Source organism: Apis cerana, linkage group LG1 (assembly GCF_029169275.1).
Source record: "Apis cerana isolate GH-2021 linkage group LG1, AcerK_1.0, whole genome shotgun sequence".
Taxonomy (NCBI): Eukaryota; Metazoa; Arthropoda; class Insecta; order Hymenoptera; family Apidae; genus Apis; species Apis cerana.
Genome location: NC_083852.1, coordinates 17,309,757 through 17,327,213, shown reverse-complemented (window position 1 = coordinate 17,327,213; position 17,457 = coordinate 17,309,757). Strand labels below are relative to the sequence as shown.

Genomic DNA, 17,457 nt, shown 5'->3' with positions numbered 1-17,457 from the left:
CGAGCAATTGGTCACAGCGAACAATGAGGCCTCCCGTAAAGCTCGAATATAAACAAACCCTTCTTCGACTACCACCAGCTCCCAACTGGTGCCCTGCTCGAACTCTTACCGCAATGAACAATGCGAACACGGATCCTTTTTGTGCTCCCCAAATCGAAAGGAACAACAATTTCTTCGATTAAAAAAAATATGCGAGAATTTCCTTTTTCGTAAAGATTTTCGTTACAGGTATCACATCGTTGAAAAATTACGACGAGTAAGAAATGTTCAAAATCGATTTTTGGAAGCTCGATGGATCTCGTTTGGATTTTTGGAATGAAATTTGGAAATTCTTGGAATTATTTGAAGATGAACGATTGGAAGGGAAATTTTCTGGAAAAAAATTGTGCTCACCGTGACGAAATGGAGGAGCTTTCCAAACGTTACATTTACCGATGATAACAATCCGATGGATGGAACGAATCACGTTTTCAAAACATAGGCGATTGTTCGAGTTTCCAACATCTGTGCTTTGTTTTTCAACCGAGACTAATCCGAGGACTCGTTTCTTTCTTGCTCGAACAATTTGCTTCGAGAGTAAAATAAAATCTGATATGCTTTCATCCGAGCAATTTCTAATTTAATGATATCGACCCTACCGCTATCTACTATAAACTATTCATCGCTTTAAATACACATGTGAATAAAAAAGGAGTCCAAACAAAGCAAGATGGAGGATTAACAGGAGAGAAAACCAAAAGCGAAATGTTATACCGAGATAATCAAGAAGCAAGAATCCTTTTTTAATCCTTTTTTTATTTTTAAATCGATGCACTTGACGCGTCCCCTAAGCGATCAACTAGTGGCGCACCATCCGTGTATCCCCTGTTTGCCATAACCGCGAACTTCTTTCCACGCTTAATGCCTATTACAGGGGAGGGGAGGGGGAACCTGTTTTTCCGCGCCGCAAGCAACAACGTTCGCTAAACGGCAGCGGCTAATTTTCTTCTCTGTCACATCTTCCTCTAAAATATGTCCGCTCGATGGCGAAGAACAGGCTACGAGAGCCGATGCACGTCCACCAGCCTAAGTAAGTAAACGAATCGTCTCGTTTCGCCTGCTTAACTCGTGGAATCCTCCGTTCCACGTGGAAAGGGCACGACTATTAGAATAGAGGGACACGGCACTGCGATGCGGAGCGGGGCGAAGACTAGACGGCCATATTCGGCCGGGCCGAGGTGCTGGATTACGCAGAACACGTACCAATTTTACATCGGCTTCCTCGGAGGCATCGCGGATCCCACCGTATTCGTGCGTTTTTAGCCGGCGACCGACCGATGTATACACGAGCCTGTTCGCTCGTTCGTAAATGGATTAATGTGATTAACGGGCATCGGGAAAAAGTTCGCCCGGTAATTGGTTCTCTTGTCGGGGGCCTGCGCGCCCCCTCTCCGCGCTCTCATTGTTCCCTTTTGCCTCCAGGACAAGATGGCAGAATGCGGTTAGGGTTAGGGTACGGGTTAGGGGAAAAAAGAAATCGGCCTGTGTGACGAGGCGATTCTTCTCCCTTCTCCTCCTCCTCCTCCTCTTCTTCTTCAACGTCGTAAGAAAATAGCGAGATACGTGTACTACTCGTGTCATCTATCTGTGTTATATTTACAGAGAAAGGGGAGAGAAAGAGAGAAGAAAAAAATTGGACAGGGTATTCGAATGGACTCGTTACTTGGACTCTTTCTCCGATAGAATACTTGTCTACAAATAACGTCTACAAAGAAAATGCGTCGTTTCGTTTTTACCCCGCGGTCGCTTCACTTTGTATCCGGGAGATTTAATCCGGGAGAGAGAGAGAGAGAGAGAAAAAACGGCGTAACAAGTTTTCAGCCATGAAAGACTCACTGTTTCTTCGGAGCAACATCCTTGCACGAGAGGAGGAGAGTGGCTCGAGAGAGGAGCCCCTGTTGGAAGAGGGAGAGAACACGATTTCCTCGTTCATCACATCCCCGCCGATAAATCAGTACACTTTGCGGTTCCCCATCGCGTTAGAACGGTTCATAAGCAGCATACCGCATCCCTGGGGTGCGGTTATCTTCGTATGTACCGGGTGTGCATTATCTCAGTACAAATATAGGGGGGCGCAGGATCTCGCAGGAAGCGTAACAGGCTGTGAAAACGAGCGGTCGACGTTCTCTGTGGCGGTGGAGGGTAGGAATGGCATCATCCCTCCGCAGCAGGGGAGGTGGGAGTGGTCGTCGAGTGTTTATAAACGGGATTAGGGGAATCATCGATGGTGTACCTCGCGTAGGGCGGGGGTGTGTCCGTGTGACCGAGGGAAGGAGGAAGAGCACTTTCGTCGATGCACGACGGCCCTACCCGTCGGATACTTTCAATCAGCTCGATTGATCGCGTAGTTATACGGGTTCACGCGTCCCGTCGATCGTATTTATTATTCTCGTCCCCACCTCGTCCTCCGATGTAAGACACGCTTGCGCGTGTTACGCCGATTGTTTTGGTTTGGAGTTCGATTCTATTGTATATATATATATATCTCGTCCTGAGACGCGTATCTTTTATCGAATCGATTTTTTTATTCAATTTTTTTATTACGTTTCTTCTATCTTTTATCATCGTATACAAATTTCGTACGAATGTTAATGATAAGTTATGGAATATCGATCGATCATTAATAATAGATCGATCGAAGTTGTATTAAAATTTAACACCCAATAACTCCCGACGAAAATGAATACCGCGAAGAAGCGTTGTTCAAAGAAGATGTCTTTTAGTCCACAATTTATAAACGTTTATCTAAAAAAGAAAAAAAGAAACTGGTGTAGACTTGCACGGATAAAGGATAAAGTTGCGCGATGCTCGTCCGGACGCGCATGGTTACGCGCAGGTTTCGCTTCTGCTCTAGAAAATATCGCGAGCCTCTCGAAAAAGTGGCGATACACGGAAAAAGGGAAGGGGGAAAAGCGGGGAGTTTGCACGCGAGGTTGCATGTGGATCGAGCGGGGTGGGCGTGTCCGCCGCTTGGCCACGCCCCTCGCTTCCCCTCTATGGGCGATGTGGAGGGGAGGCCGTTATCGCGATTGGCCGGCAACCGGTTCGCGAGGTCGTACCAGCATTAATTATTCTAAATAAGTCGTCGCCCCTGCGGCGGCTGATTATAGAGTTTGCAGTGCCATAAATAGAACCCGTTTACAAATCGCGTTCGAGGAATAATGATCGTCGCTGCAAGATCCCCGCGTCCCATTCTTCCTTTTTCAAGCCGAACGAAAAACCCAATCAATCCCTGACGTACGAGACGTCGCGATTGGTCTCGCCCTAGGCATTTTCTCTTTTCGATCACCGATCCCCTTCGAGTGTCCGCATGCGAGTAGTGGTACGTGTCCTAACGAACGAAATTAACCACGCCTCGCCCTCCAACTATCCGTTCTTGTTGGAATACATTTGAACGGTAATCAGTCCAAAGACGGATGACAGTGTCAAACTTCGGAGGGGTGGACAAACCCCGTTTCTCTTTTTACAAATCTCGTCGGAATCACGGGGATCGTTCTCGAATGAATTTAGAACTGGTCTCGTTTTTTTTCTTTTTTTTTTTTGTTCTCGACGGATGGTCAAGCTTTGGAACAGCTCGACTGGAAATATGTAACAATTCTCGAGGAGGGAATGAAATTATACGCTATCGCGTTACAGGTAATAACGTAGATAACATGACGTCTATGAGTGTGGTTTTATTAGATTCTTGTGCGAAGCAAAATGGATTATGTAAACTCGAATCGAAGCCTTGGAGCGGTAGAACGCAATTTTTCACGCGAAATTCGATTTACCCGAGGGGGCAAATCTTAGATCAATGGTTAGATCAATTTATCGGGATCGATCTATTCTCGACAAATAACAGTGGAGCACGGCGTAGGTTTAAAGGAGGCTGAAGGAGGATCGCGTTGAAAACTAGTTCAGAGGACTATCCCCCTCCACCAACTGAAAGCGTTCGAACTGGAAAGTGGCGTAGAATTCTGTTCTCAGACGAGGCCGCTCTTGATGGATAGACACGTTATGGTTATTTATAGCGGCTATCTCTATTATTGTTCTTATACGAATCTAACCAGGAACTAATGATTCCTTTGTGGTTCACGTAGCAGCTGGTATACTTAGGTGTGGTCATTAATAAAACCGTGCTCTCCAGCATGCTACAACGTGCTGGTACCTTTCTTTATTTTTTCTTTCTTTCTTTTTGCTTTTTTTTCGCAAAAACTTCAGCTTGCCGGAACAAAGGAATCGCCTTCCGTTCGCTCCACGTCTGATCCAACTATGGTTAGAAATATAATTTTGAAAGTCACGGATGAAAACGTGTTATGCTCGTAAACATGTTCACGGAGAACAGGTGTTGTGTAACGTAGAAAATTTTATGGACATGTAAAGAGTGGACTTTTCGCGATTATACTATTCTCTCGTTCCGTTGTAATCGAGACTCAACGATTATGATCATTATCTTCGCTAGAATTACCCATTATACTTGCCTGCTATATCTTGCAAAACGTTCAATTCCACGCTCTTTCCACTAATCACGTTTATTTCCTTGAATTAACGTTCCTATTTTGTCCAAGTGCCTACGATCTCCATTATATATATATCTCCGGCGTAAAGGATTGTTTTTAATCCAGCTGTGAGTTGCTGCTTCAATTTTCGAATTTTCATTAATTACTTGACCGATAATATATTAGTTTGCACGTGACTCACCGTAGATATCGCGATACACGTTTTGTTACAGGGTTTAATTGGCAGGATTTTAATGACGGCTCCTTATAAGTCTCGCGTGCTCCTAATACGTAGGTTCGTTCTTTCCATGTCGTGAGCAAATAACGCTTCCACCGAGAAGAAGAGAATCTCATGCGATTAGACGTTAAAAGGGTTAATGACTGTAATTTTCTCTTTACTGGTTAATGGGCGAGTGTGTCGTCGCTGTTTCTAATGAAGTTAATTACGCCTTTCGAGTGTCCACAACATGTATCAGAATCATAACGATTTAAGATCGCTTCGAAGATAAAGGTTCGTTCACCGGTAATAAGAGTTATGCAGGTAGGGGGGAAACAACCCCTTTCACGTCGGGAAACACAGGTATGCGATCGATCGAGAAGCTTTAACAGAGTTTTATCAGAGATGGGATAGAAACAAGAAGGGAAAGATATCCGAAAGAAAAAGTGATGGGTGCAAATTGAACGATGAACCGAATATCTGTTTACCTTTGGACGAACAAACAACGATTGACGCATTTAAACGAAAGGAAAGGGCAACAGGAAAAGAAACGAGTGGAGACGAGCGGTAGGCTCGTGGATCAGCATCTGCTACGGCACGGATAATATATTTGTTCGTTAACCGTCACCGGGCTCCACCTTGAAAAGAGGGGGATAACTGGTGAGAGGTGGTTGCTCGGTGGACGTGGATGCTCCGGTATAAATTTTTGTATAAAGCGATTTGAACGTCGAACGATAAAATTCACGTCAGTGAGAGAACGCTTGTCGACTCGAAGAAATGAATTAGCTGCTCTCCGGATGGAAATCTAGGTGGGGAGGAACAAAAGTATGGAGTAGTGGATAACGAAAAGTGGGAGGGGAGGTGACGTGGGCGTGGCCTGTACGGGGAGGGGCAAGATTGTGGGCGAGATCTTCGTTCCAGCTGGTGGTGGGGGAACGAAACGGGGCGGGGAAAGGCTGGCGTTTTGTACCGACACTCGCAGTGGCGCGGATATCTTCGTTTTTTGGGGCGATATTGCCAAATTACTTGGAAACATTTGCGAGTATTCCTACTCGTGCGCGTATCGTAACGAGCCATATTTATCTTCAAATCTTGCAATTAAAGTTTTCCTCTTAGTTGTTTAAAAAAAAATTCCTAAAAAAAAAAGTGAAAAATCTCATGCCTAACTCGAGCAAAGATGCAATCAGTTTGTATAATTCTTTCCAAAAATGGTCGGGTATTTCCTACAAGGAAAATCGTGTTTTCAAAAAAAAAACTTGACAACATATTTTTCCCCAAAACAGCGATACGTAGAAGGAGATGAAGGAAAAAAAAGAAAAAAAGAAAGAAAAGTTATAAGCAAGACAAAAATCTGGTCGACGTTGAAACGAGACTGGAACGATGCAGTGGCATCGATCGTAGTAAACTCTAACTCCGGCCCCCTACTCTCCGTGCCACTGGTGGTGGGGGAAGTGAACGGAGGGGAGTAGGGTAGACCTTACGCCAGTGGGCGGAGCCTATGACTGAAGAGTTAATAGAGATACAATCGAGGGTGTCTAGTGCACTGCACTCCAGACTGGGGCGTAGGAGGAGTGAAGGGGCGAGGGGGGCGGAGGGGAAAGCGGTAAGTAGGGACCACAGGTCCCCTAGTTTAGACATCACTGAGCGACGGATGGACAGCCAGTCAGACCCGTCACAGCACTCGCTCGAGTCCTCGGAAACCTCGAGAAAAGCCAATACTAAGGAGACTTCTCGCTCTTGGAAGTGATCCAGAGTCAAACCGTTAATCTCGCTTCGGGCAATACGAGCATTAAACGCGAGGATGTTTCGCGGTTGAAAGAGGTTGCCACGTGAGCGATACCACCCAGCATCCCCTGACAAATATTACGACGCGATAAGGACGCGGGAAAAGGACGATTCGAAACTCTCTGTCTGCGACACGAGGTGTCAACAAGCCAACGATCTGTGTCAATGGAAGATCAGTGAAGAAGTGACACGTGTTGTGAACTTTCGAGCAAAACTTTCCAAATAGATGAAACATCGAATCGTGAATCAGTGTCCCGATCCAGTGAACATTGAGATTCGATAGACTAGATATACGCGACGAACGTGATTTTTCACAAATATGATGACAATAAAGGCATCTTAATCGGAACTCGATCGTTGAACCGAGCCAAGTTCTTTTATTTTTTTACATTGGCAGACGCACGGGCTGGATTAAGAAGATCGAAAAATGAGCGTAGCTCTCGTAACAATGGATTCCGCTTACGGCCTTCGACTTGGGATCGGCAGCCACCATCACCACCATCACCATCACCATCATCGGGTACGTTCACCCGAGAGTCACGTGATCCCTCGGCAGGATCAGCAACAGGATCATAAAGACGATATCGAAACGCCATTAAGATTCAGCGTGGTAAATATCCTGAGACCCGATTTCGGCCGGGAAGCGATTCTAAATACGAAAGCCCCGAAAGCCCAGGCCGCTCTGGTGTCCGGCCACTCGACTACGATCCCAGTTCCGATTCCACGTCACAGCCCTCTTTCTCTACCACGTGATCTGAGCCTGTCGTCGAACCGATTATCTCCGACAAGGCCCCAAGCTAACAGTTTCTCGATGCACAGAGACAGGGATTTGTTTTCATCCCATTGTGGGCTTACGTCACCTCTTCAGAGGAACAGTGGCCTCAGCAGAAGCGGAAGTCTCGAGAGTTTAGCGAGCAGCAGGAGTTCTGTCACCGGAAGCTCCGTAACCGGGGCGCCTTCTTTGGGCTCTACGTCCTCGACCATCGGCAGCGACTCCTTGAGCGGAGATAGCAGTTCCGGAAGCACTTCCAATCCCGCTACCAATCAAACCGGGCTCAATGGCCAGAGTCCTTGGCCCGCGTGGGTTTATTGTACCAGATACTCGGACAGGCCATCTTCCGGTAGGTTTCCAGTTATGTTAAATAAATTCTTTTAGCAGCGTAATCGAATACTTTTACACGGATTCATCGGAATGCTCGAATTCATTAGCGATAAAAAAAGAAACGCTTAATGATATACTGTTATTCGGCTATAAATTATACACACACACACGCGCAGTCTCGCGCGAATAACATAATAAATATTAATAGCCCTAATTTATCGCGAGCCGCGAAACTGATCGATGCTTATACAGGGTGGTCCGCGCGAGATTAATCCCGCCACCATTTCCCGGAATCTGTATCTCTCAACCGGGACAGATATATCTCAGTTAATCGCGTAAGCATCACGGAAGTCGAGGAACGCAACCGGCCATACCTCGCTACTCTCGTTACCACTATTTCTCCCTGTATCGGCTTAATCAATTTACTTACGGCCGACCGTTACATCTAGAAACCAGTTTCTATGTAAATCAAACACGCGTTTTGCCGTGGTGGACGCCATCGAAAAATCGCGCGCGCCGCGATAAAGTTGGGCCAATTACATCGGCCTCCTCGATAAAGATTCCCCAACAAAGAAATAGCGACCAGTTTCGAACTCGAACGGGATGGAACGTATTCGTATGATCCGAGTGGAACTAACTTGGCTGCATAGTTTATGGGTAATTGAGAGTTACAAACCCGGGATGAACGGTAACAACTTAGAGCGCACCACCTGCACCCGTTCGCAGAACTTAATTCCCCCTGAACTTATAACCGCGATCTACCTTGTGCGACCGTTGTCGTCGACATAGATATCGCGCCACGTATCTATGTTATCGAGGTGGTCCGCGATTCTAACATCCGATAATCATCCGACAATAATTACCAATTACGAGCCCAATTACGAATCGATGTTTCGTTCCCTCCGTCTCTCCCCCGAGTAATTAAACAGCGAAGGGTGTCGAAGGGTGATCGATGGATGGATCTTAAAATCGGGATTAATTTTAGCTGGAATGCATCGTGTGTACGAAGATTAATTCTTTTTTTCTTCTTCTTTAAAATGAACCGGAAAAAGTGGATATTTAGATGAATTGATTCAAGATCGAAGGAATGATTTGGAATACGTTTGTAATTTTTTTGATACATTTGTGCTCGGGCGATTTGTTTCACTAGAAATTATAAGAGATTAACGCGAGATTTTATGATAGGTCGGTTTATGAATATTCATAAGCGACGTGCGGTTTAAATAGTTACTTATAAAAGTCACGAAAACGCGATAATACGACGCGATAAGGTTGTAACTTTCACACGTTGCAATATGAAGAGATAATCGAGGGATATAATTTTGACTAGATTTTATTACGATTAACCGTTATTTGCGTAATCGTTTAAAGAATTATCAGCGAAGATTTTATTGATAGATTGCTAGTTTGATGAATGCTCGAGCTTTTCATCACGCGATTACATCGCTCGCTCGGAATAGGATTTACGGATGATGGTCGCGAATTCGAGCGTGATACGGTCTGAAATTCATTATATGTTAATCCCCGCGTCGCCTTATTTAACTATCCGATGAAAATTGAATCGAATGATCGTAGAGGATAGAATTGTGGATTAACGAGCAATTGATCGATGATTTGCAGGGCCGCGAACGAGGCGGGTGAAGCGATCGCACAACGGGAAGAATGGCTCGCCTGAAGAGAAGCGTCCAAGGACCGCGTTCAGCGCGGAACAACTGGCAAGATTGAAGAGGGAATTCGCGGAAAATCGATATCTGACCGAGAGAAGGAGGCAACAACTCTCGAGAGATCTGGGATTGAACGAGGCGCAGATCAAGATCTGGTTCCAAAATAAAAGAGCGAAAATCAAAAAGGCGAGCGGGCAGAAGAATCCGCTCGCTCTACAACTGATGGCCCAAGGTCTGTACAATCACTCGACGGTCCCCGTTGACGAGGATGGGGAGGAAATCGTGACTGGAAACAATCATTCCCATTAATCGATCAACGATAAATATGGTCCTGAGAGAAGTGTTCACTTCCAAACTAATATAAAAATAATCAAGGAAGATCGGAACGGAATCGCGGAGCTGATTGTCGAAACGGGAACTCGGGCTAAAATGGAAGTAGAAAACGCGTGTTTAACGATATTTTAAGTGGTCTTCGGCATTTACCGGTCGACGCGATAAGATCTTGGTCTAATTCTTAACTGCATTACTAGCGATTACCAAATAATTTTCTATTTTACGATTAGTTTAACGATAAATGCAGCAATAAATCTTGAATCACGGTGAAATCTCGGGCGATTTGTAGGTTGGAAAGAGAGAGAAAGAGAGAGAGAAAAGCGGAAAGTTTGACGTTCGTTATTTTGTACGATCGTCATGGCCGCAGACTGAACCCATTATATTTATCGACTGTATGCATATCGGCATAGATACGATTCTAGTAAGTACACACAAGTTCGCGGAGTACGATCATTATCGATTAGACGTTTAAATTATTTATTTTCTTTGTATATAATTGTAAATACGAATGGTCGTTGTGTATATGTATGATACAAGATAATCTTTAATTGCCGCGCGAAAGATTATATTATTGCGTATGTACGGAGCTGCACACGGTCGCGTGAATACGAAAAGATCTCACATTGTATATTCCTAATTATCCATATGTGTATATATATATATATAGTAGATCTTTCTATACATATTCTATATACATATATTATAACCGTGTAGACAGACTTGGAAAGTATGCGTATATACCAGTGTCTCACAATACAGTGGTCGATATAATCTATGTAACCCGCTTACATGTTGCCACCGATTAAATCGAATTAAAAATATGTGATCTTTCCACATTATTCTCCTCTCCCACTCCTCAATACCCTGAACACGATTCTTTCTCCGATTTACAAGCATCGAAGAAAAAAGAAAAAAGGGAGAAAAAAAAAAGCGAAATAAAACGAAACAGAAATCTGGAATTTTTTCGGTCGTAAATTTCATTTTATATTAATAATAACGAGAAAAATTTCTCCTCGAATGCCAGGGAATAATTGTTCTCGTCCTCGTTGGCCAACAAATTAATATTCCATCGATGGAATTCTGTTTATCGGTGGACAATGATTAAAAAGAAAAAGAAAAGGAAAATAAACGGGATAGGGAAAGGAGGATCGTTTGCGGGCGCACGATTTCGAAACGAAAGCTACGCAACTACGTAATTAGTAAAATTTACGTGGCTGAAAAGTATGCGCATCGTGGAAGAGAAGGGTCGTCTGTACACACTGATGCGACCAGGACACGCCTCGTTCTCGGTGACGCGGCGTGACGCGATAATTGATCCTAAATTAACGAGCCACCCGGTATTCCGAGCGGGACCGACAAATGGAACGTGGCGAGGATGACAGTGCGCGACTAGTTCAAACGCATTCGCGCACATGTCGCTGCCGATCGACATCGGATAAGCGATATATGCACCTGTTGGCACACGATGCAATACGATGGCTGATCAGATTTACGGAGAATATTCGAAACGACTGTAAGGAGATTCACTCGTTCTCAGGATTAAGTATATTAAGTATATTTTATATTTTATATACCTTGAGGTTTTGATTATATAAGAAGAATACAGAGGATTCCTGATAAAATTTCACGTTTCTAATAATAAAATTGAATCGAAATAAATTAAGAAGAATAAACAGGAAGAATTTCTTTTTCTTTCTTTTTTACAATGATTTCGCGAAGAAAAATAATTTTTATTTATAAAATAAAGTAGTAAAATAAATTTTGAGATTTATCAGAGGCAGAAATCATTTAGTTGGTAAAATTTCGTCCATGTCGAATAAAATGAAGAATGTTGAATGTTATTAATTGTCTTTAATTTGCAACGCAACGCCGGTGATGAGGTTCAACATCCACAGAGACGTATATATATATATAGACGAACAGTGGCCAAAACTGGGGATAAATTACTGAATCGTTGTCGTTAGCCATTGTATTTGTGAACGTGACGATCCCTAATTGGTAATTCTATCGCGAACCCGTCGTCGCCCGATGTAATTGCGTGCTATTTTCGAGTACAAAAGTTAAATTCGATTTCACCGATCGTTTCTCCTCTCCCTATTTTCCACAAAATATTTCTCCATCCTAACTTTTTCTCAGAACATTTATTCCGTAAACTGTCATTCCCCTATACCATCGCATTTATCTCTTCATATTAATCCTTAGGCTCGCTCTCAATCATCAATGAACGTCGATTTCCAGAAACGCGTATTTCAATTGGTTCGACGAAACGGTCTACTTTTAATATTCCCAATAAATCCAGCGAGATACGAGTCCGCGTATTTCAACCCTGACGAACGGCATCCATAGTCGAGTCGGCCATTATTAATTATCATTAATTTAAACGCGGAGAACACGGGGTTAGCGGTCGTTCGCGGGGTAAAACGACGCGAGAACCTGGAGAGAGGCGGCCACGGACGGGAGGGAGAGAGAGGCAGGGAGAAAGAGGGAACGAAACGTTGTTCTCTTCCAATGTTGGAAACAAACGCACGGATAGTGGCCCAAACCGGGGATAAATTACAGAGTCGTTGTCCTGGCCATTGTATTTAACTGCGACGATGCGTAATTGCTGGGACATCGTTGCACATACGAGGAGAGAAAGAGAGAGCAGCAAGAGTGGCAGCCAGTGGTGGAGAAAACGAGTCGGAATCCCTGGAGTGGAAGCGGATAGGGTGGCCTAAGAGGAAGCCAAGGGTAGGGAGCTGCCACTGTGGTCGAGAACCATAGTCATCGGAATGGCCATTAGGGGTCTCTACGTTTCCACCAGTGGCTCACTAAATTTCACCTTCTTGCGCGGTTCGCGACCACCTTGCGAACGTTTCGCAATTAATGGCGCCTCACCCGAATGTTTATTACAATATCAGCGCTATTACGTAACCTACCAGCGGCTACTTCCGCCACTTTGTGCCGCGTTTCAGAGTAGAAACGACGTTAACTCGAGCTAACATATCGTACGAGTGGAATTCTCTTCGAGGAGTTTATTCTCGTCTTTAACGAAATTGTATTAATCGGAGGGAGTACGGTTAGTCAAGTATCGACGACTCGCCTCGTCGCCAATAAAGATCGAAACCTTGATTATTTCCGTTCCGAATAGAAAAGAACGTTCTCGTGTCGAACATTGAAAACGAAATTCCAAGTCGCAACGAGGGTCGACGAAATTTGTTTCGAGATCACCTGGATCCAAAGGGTGGATCAAAAGCGCGCCACGGTTGCTCTTCTCTAGCCTCCGGTTTCCTCTCCGGCTGCTAACGAGAGTAACGAGCTCCAACCCGTCAAATTAAAGGCGGGCCGCGCGAGAGGCGAAGCGAAATTTATCGCGCCGCTTTCGGGAAGCCGCGGGTAAAGGCCACTTAGCTCCCCGTAAATGCGTCGTCCCTATGACGACACGGCGGCAGATGTCTCGCCAATAGATCACCCCGTACGTGGCGAGTAAAAGAGGCTTTGTGAACGCGTGTCTCTCATCGCGCACGGCGCAGCCAATGGACGTGAAAGAGGCTCGCGCATGAGTTATGTCGTAACGAGTAGCGGCCGATTTCGCCGGCGAGGAAAGGATCAAGATTCGAATTTTAATTGCCCGTGATTTTAAATTAGAATTTCGGGAAAGTGGGCGGCAGCCAGGGAAAACGGATCGAATCGTCGATAATTTTTATCCGAGCGGAGAGGAAAAAGTACATGTCGTATAATTGTTTCGTCATAAAGCATGGGGAGGGGAAAAAACGTCAACTGTGGCACGGCAAGAACGTGGTTCGTGTTTTGTACGGGACTCGAAAATTAGTAGGAAGATTTACTAGGAAGTTAAGAAAACTCGATGTTCGAACATGGCGAGACAGGGGGCTCGTTAGGGTCATTGGTACCGGTTGCACCGTGGCTGGGTTCGTTTTTGTTGGCGGGAAAAATCGTTTGACGGGAACGTTAGCGGCCGTTTTATTGGCGTGCGTGAACATCGGGGACGTTGCAAGAAAACTCTTTGTCCGTAAAATGTCACTTGGATCGGTTTAATGCTGCATCCCTCGGCTTGTGCCCTCTTCGGTTATCCATACACCGAAACCAATCGCTTCGTCAAGCCGATCTTCGACAATGCATTACGCACTTTTCTCGCGTTTGACATTTATCGATACGGGACCCCGTGTAGGTTATCTCATCTTGGTTCTATTCTCGCGCTACGTAATCGTTCTCTATGCACGTGTCCTTCGTGTCGCCAGATATTTCTCTTGTTGATCCTATTGGCAACAGATATATATATATATATATATATATATATATATATATATATATATATATATATATATATATATATATAAAATTTGTAATCGCGAGAGAAATCGTTGGCAGATGAAACGTAATATCACGAATTGCGAGTATCGTTGAAGAAACGAGAACAAAGTGGAACGTCCATCGGGCGTACGCCACAATCGGCCAGATTAATAGCCCGATTCATTCCTTTTTGACCACTCTGAAGCTTGGTGGAAAAAATAGAGCAAAAAAAGAGAGGCAGATTGCTCGGCTGGCCGATGTGTGCGATTGTGTGTGTGCAGGCTCCGCGAATTTTCATCGAGCCACTCTTCTCGAGAGCCGCGCGCTATTTCAGCTCGTTAGGATAACGAGGATCTAATGTCGCGTTCACAGCCCGGCCAATTACGCGTTACGGGCCGGGGAGCGCATCTTTCGGTGGATCCGCATTGCAACCGTGCTGTCCGGAAACGAAGATAACCACCGCCGGCCCAACTTTCTAATTAATTAAGAGTTTTGCCTCATTTTTTTCCTTACACCGCCGTTTCATTCGCCCTAAGAGAACGCTAATCTTCGCTCCGTCACTGTTCTCCACCTACAACCAATCTTTAAAAACTATTAATATCAAAGATAAAAATATATAGCCATTATAAATCCAATTTCCTCTCCGCGTTACGTTGTTCGGTATAATTCGTAAGGCGAGTAAACGATAAAATAATTATTAATCGAAAATAGCCGTTCGTTGATCCGACGCTTCGATGAAAAACGGGAAAGAAAAGGTGCGACGAAATACGCGTTCGGTTACTCGGCCTCCCACGCGATCCCTCGCGCTTTGTCGCGCGGCTGGCTATCCACGGTGCGTGAACGTCTCGCGTTTAAGGTATAAGGGCATAAAGGTTTGCTTTCGGTTTGTCTGTCGTGAAGGTCCCGAACATGGTAGAGCGTGCGCACGTCTCTCGGCTATATGGGACCAAGAGTCGGTAAGAGTAGAGAGACCACCCAACGCGATCGCGCGAGACTTCTGAAGCGGGAGAGAACCGGAGGAGAAAGAAAAGGAGAAGAGAGAAAGTAAGAGAGAGAATCATCGGAAGGGAAGAGACAGACGCAGCGGAGAGACGGAAGGACGGTAAAGGGGGAGAGAAAAAGAAGGAAGGAGGGAGAGGGAGCGAGTGGAGAAAAAGAGAAAACGCGAGAGGTGGGTCGAGAGAGAGAAGAAAGGCGAAGCGAGAGGGGATCTGGGCAAGGAATGCTTGTCGGGTCATTAATGCTCCTCGCTATGCACGCTCCTTATGGATCTGACCAAATCAGTGACCGATTGCCCTCCCCTTCTTCCCTCTGCCGGTCTGCGACCGCAAAGTGGACCGCGCTGCTGGAACTGGTATATTCCGATGCGAGGAAGCTTCTCTCCAGGCTTCCTCGTGTATTTCCTTCCCTCCCGTTTCGCTCAATTCTTAATTATCGGTTAACGAACGCCCCCTCCCGAACCTCCTCGCTTCGCACGGCATTTTTCCTTTCACATACCCCATCTCGCACGCGATAGAGACATACGCGCCAGATTCGTTCTCTTCCCGAGCATTCATAGTTTACCGGACAACTTTCTTGACTTTTCCCCGGGCGAAAAAGAAACAGAGAAAAAGGAAAAAAAGACTCGTATCCCCGTGGTGGATTCAATTGAAATCCGTAAGTGGATTCGGTCCGTGACCCCGTGATGATTTACCTTTTAGCGGAACAATTAACTTTTTGCCTGTTTCTCCCTCGGCCACCGATCGTTCGAACGGCTGTGCGCGGGAAAGAAATAGCCGCGCATAAACACCGCGTTCACACGGCTTCCGTGAGGCGCGAGAGAAAGAGAGCGGGAGGGGAGGGCTGTTGCACGGTTCTTACGTGGAACAGGTGCTGCTCGCTCGCGATTGTAACGGCGCGCTGTATTGTTGTGCGCTGCGACTCCCTCCTCCTCCCCCAGGCGCGGGGGTAGCGCTCTAGATTCGCGTCGAGCGGGGAACGAGCAGGTTGAAGCGAGAGGGAGAGAGGAAAAAACGGGAGAGGGGAAAAATGATAATGATCCTAGGCCGGTCTTAAATAAAGCTTTATGTCGTATCCATTTCATGCGTAATTGCAGCAACGTCGGGTAAAACAGAGCAGCGACGGGGTGGCGGAACGAGGATACCTGCCATACGCGCCGGTAATTAAATTCTTTGAGAGAACGATCGTGGAATGTACAGGCCGGAGCGTGCAATTAAAAGGGAAACGTTTCGTTTCGTTGCCCCAAAGGACTCTCCGGTAATTAAAAGAATACGGCCCGTAATCGAGCCGAATCCTTCGCCACTTTTTCTCTCTCTCTCCCTCCCCTTCTCGCTCTTCCTTCCCGCCTTTTGCACACTCTTTTCCACCCCTCCTTCCCCTTCGCCTTAATTTCTTCCTTTCTTGCTCCCTCACCTTTTCGCGAAAACTGCCCCCGTAAGGGGCGGGAACAGGTTCGTGGAAAGCTCGTCGAGCATGCTAATATTCGTTTTCCAACCCTCCCGACCGTTCCTCCCCCTCGTTTCTCGTTTTTATCTCCCTCCTTTATTCGCCTCCTTAATATTTAAGAACCGTGACATTTTTTACGAAACGGCTCCGATTGAAATAGTTCGGAGCAATTATCAACACCACTCGGTTGCACCCTTGTCGAATCCCTTTCGCCATCCGCTTGACCAATGGTGCGAGAGAAAAAATCATTATCCCTCGCCACGGTTTAAACGGGGGCGAAGAAAACCCTCTCCTACGAATGGTCGATTTACGATAAAACTTTTATGCTTTCTCTCCTCGCCTCCCCTTCGAATCTTCTTCGATTCCGGCGAATTTTTTTTCCTTTTTCCTTTTCATTCCCGCGAAAATCTTATTCCCTCGATCGAACGAATTTCGAAAGTTGGCTTTTTTATTTTTATTAGTTCGAAAGTGAAGGAATCAACGGATCGGTAAATTAATGATGAATTAAATTATGAATTGGAGAAATTTCTGGACCGTTCGTTGGAAAGCGGAGAATGATTTTTTTCTGATCTCGAGAAAGAGAGAGAAAAAAAGAAAGGTTAAGAGTCAGGTTGGGGAACGACAATTGTCTATAGGGGGGTTGCCATAAACGCGAGAACGAGAAGCGGGGAACGGAGAGGAGAAAGAGAGGGAATACTTTCGAGTTTTATTGGCCCGGCGTAACTGATTCGTCACGCTTTCAGGTGCCGCTCAAAAATCCGACTTGATTAAATTTTTGATCAAATTACTCTCAGTTAAATAAACATCCACCAGAGAGTCGGCTTAACAGTTCCCTTCCCCATGAAAATTCAAAAGCGGGTAATCTTGCCAATCTTCCTCTTCCCTTCGATTTAAATATTTGACAACGACGAATATTTTCTTTCTCCAAGGATTCTTTTTCCTTCTCTTTCTTCCTTTTTACTTGTTTTAAATTTAAAAAATTGTTCGAAATAAAATGAATGTTATATTTTAATTACCTTAACTTTTTTTCACCCACAATTTATAGCTGCAGACAAAGAGTAACAGTGATTCTCAGTATCACTGAAAATGAAACGTAATTATGCG

General features: G+C 45.2%; 1 protein-coding gene and 1 long non-coding RNA gene across 2 annotated transcripts in view; one reads left to right on the top strand and one right to left on the bottom strand.

The window, feature by feature from the left end:
* LOC114577807 (uncharacterized) overlaps positions 1-17,457 on the bottom strand; it is a 103,295-nt gene that overhangs the window by 75,168 nt on the left and 10,670 nt on the right. The window lies entirely within an intron of this gene.
* On the top strand, positions 6,287-10,439 carry LOC107993540 (segmentation polarity homeobox protein engrailed-like). Its single transcript, XM_017050000.3, has 2 exons — positions 6,287-7,640; positions 9,242-10,439. Exons 1-2 carry the CDS (start codon positions 6,947-6,949, stop codon positions 9,592-9,594), a joined length of 1,047 nt encoding a protein of 348 aa, XP_016905489.1. The 5' UTR covers positions 6,287-6,946; the 3' UTR covers positions 9,595-10,439.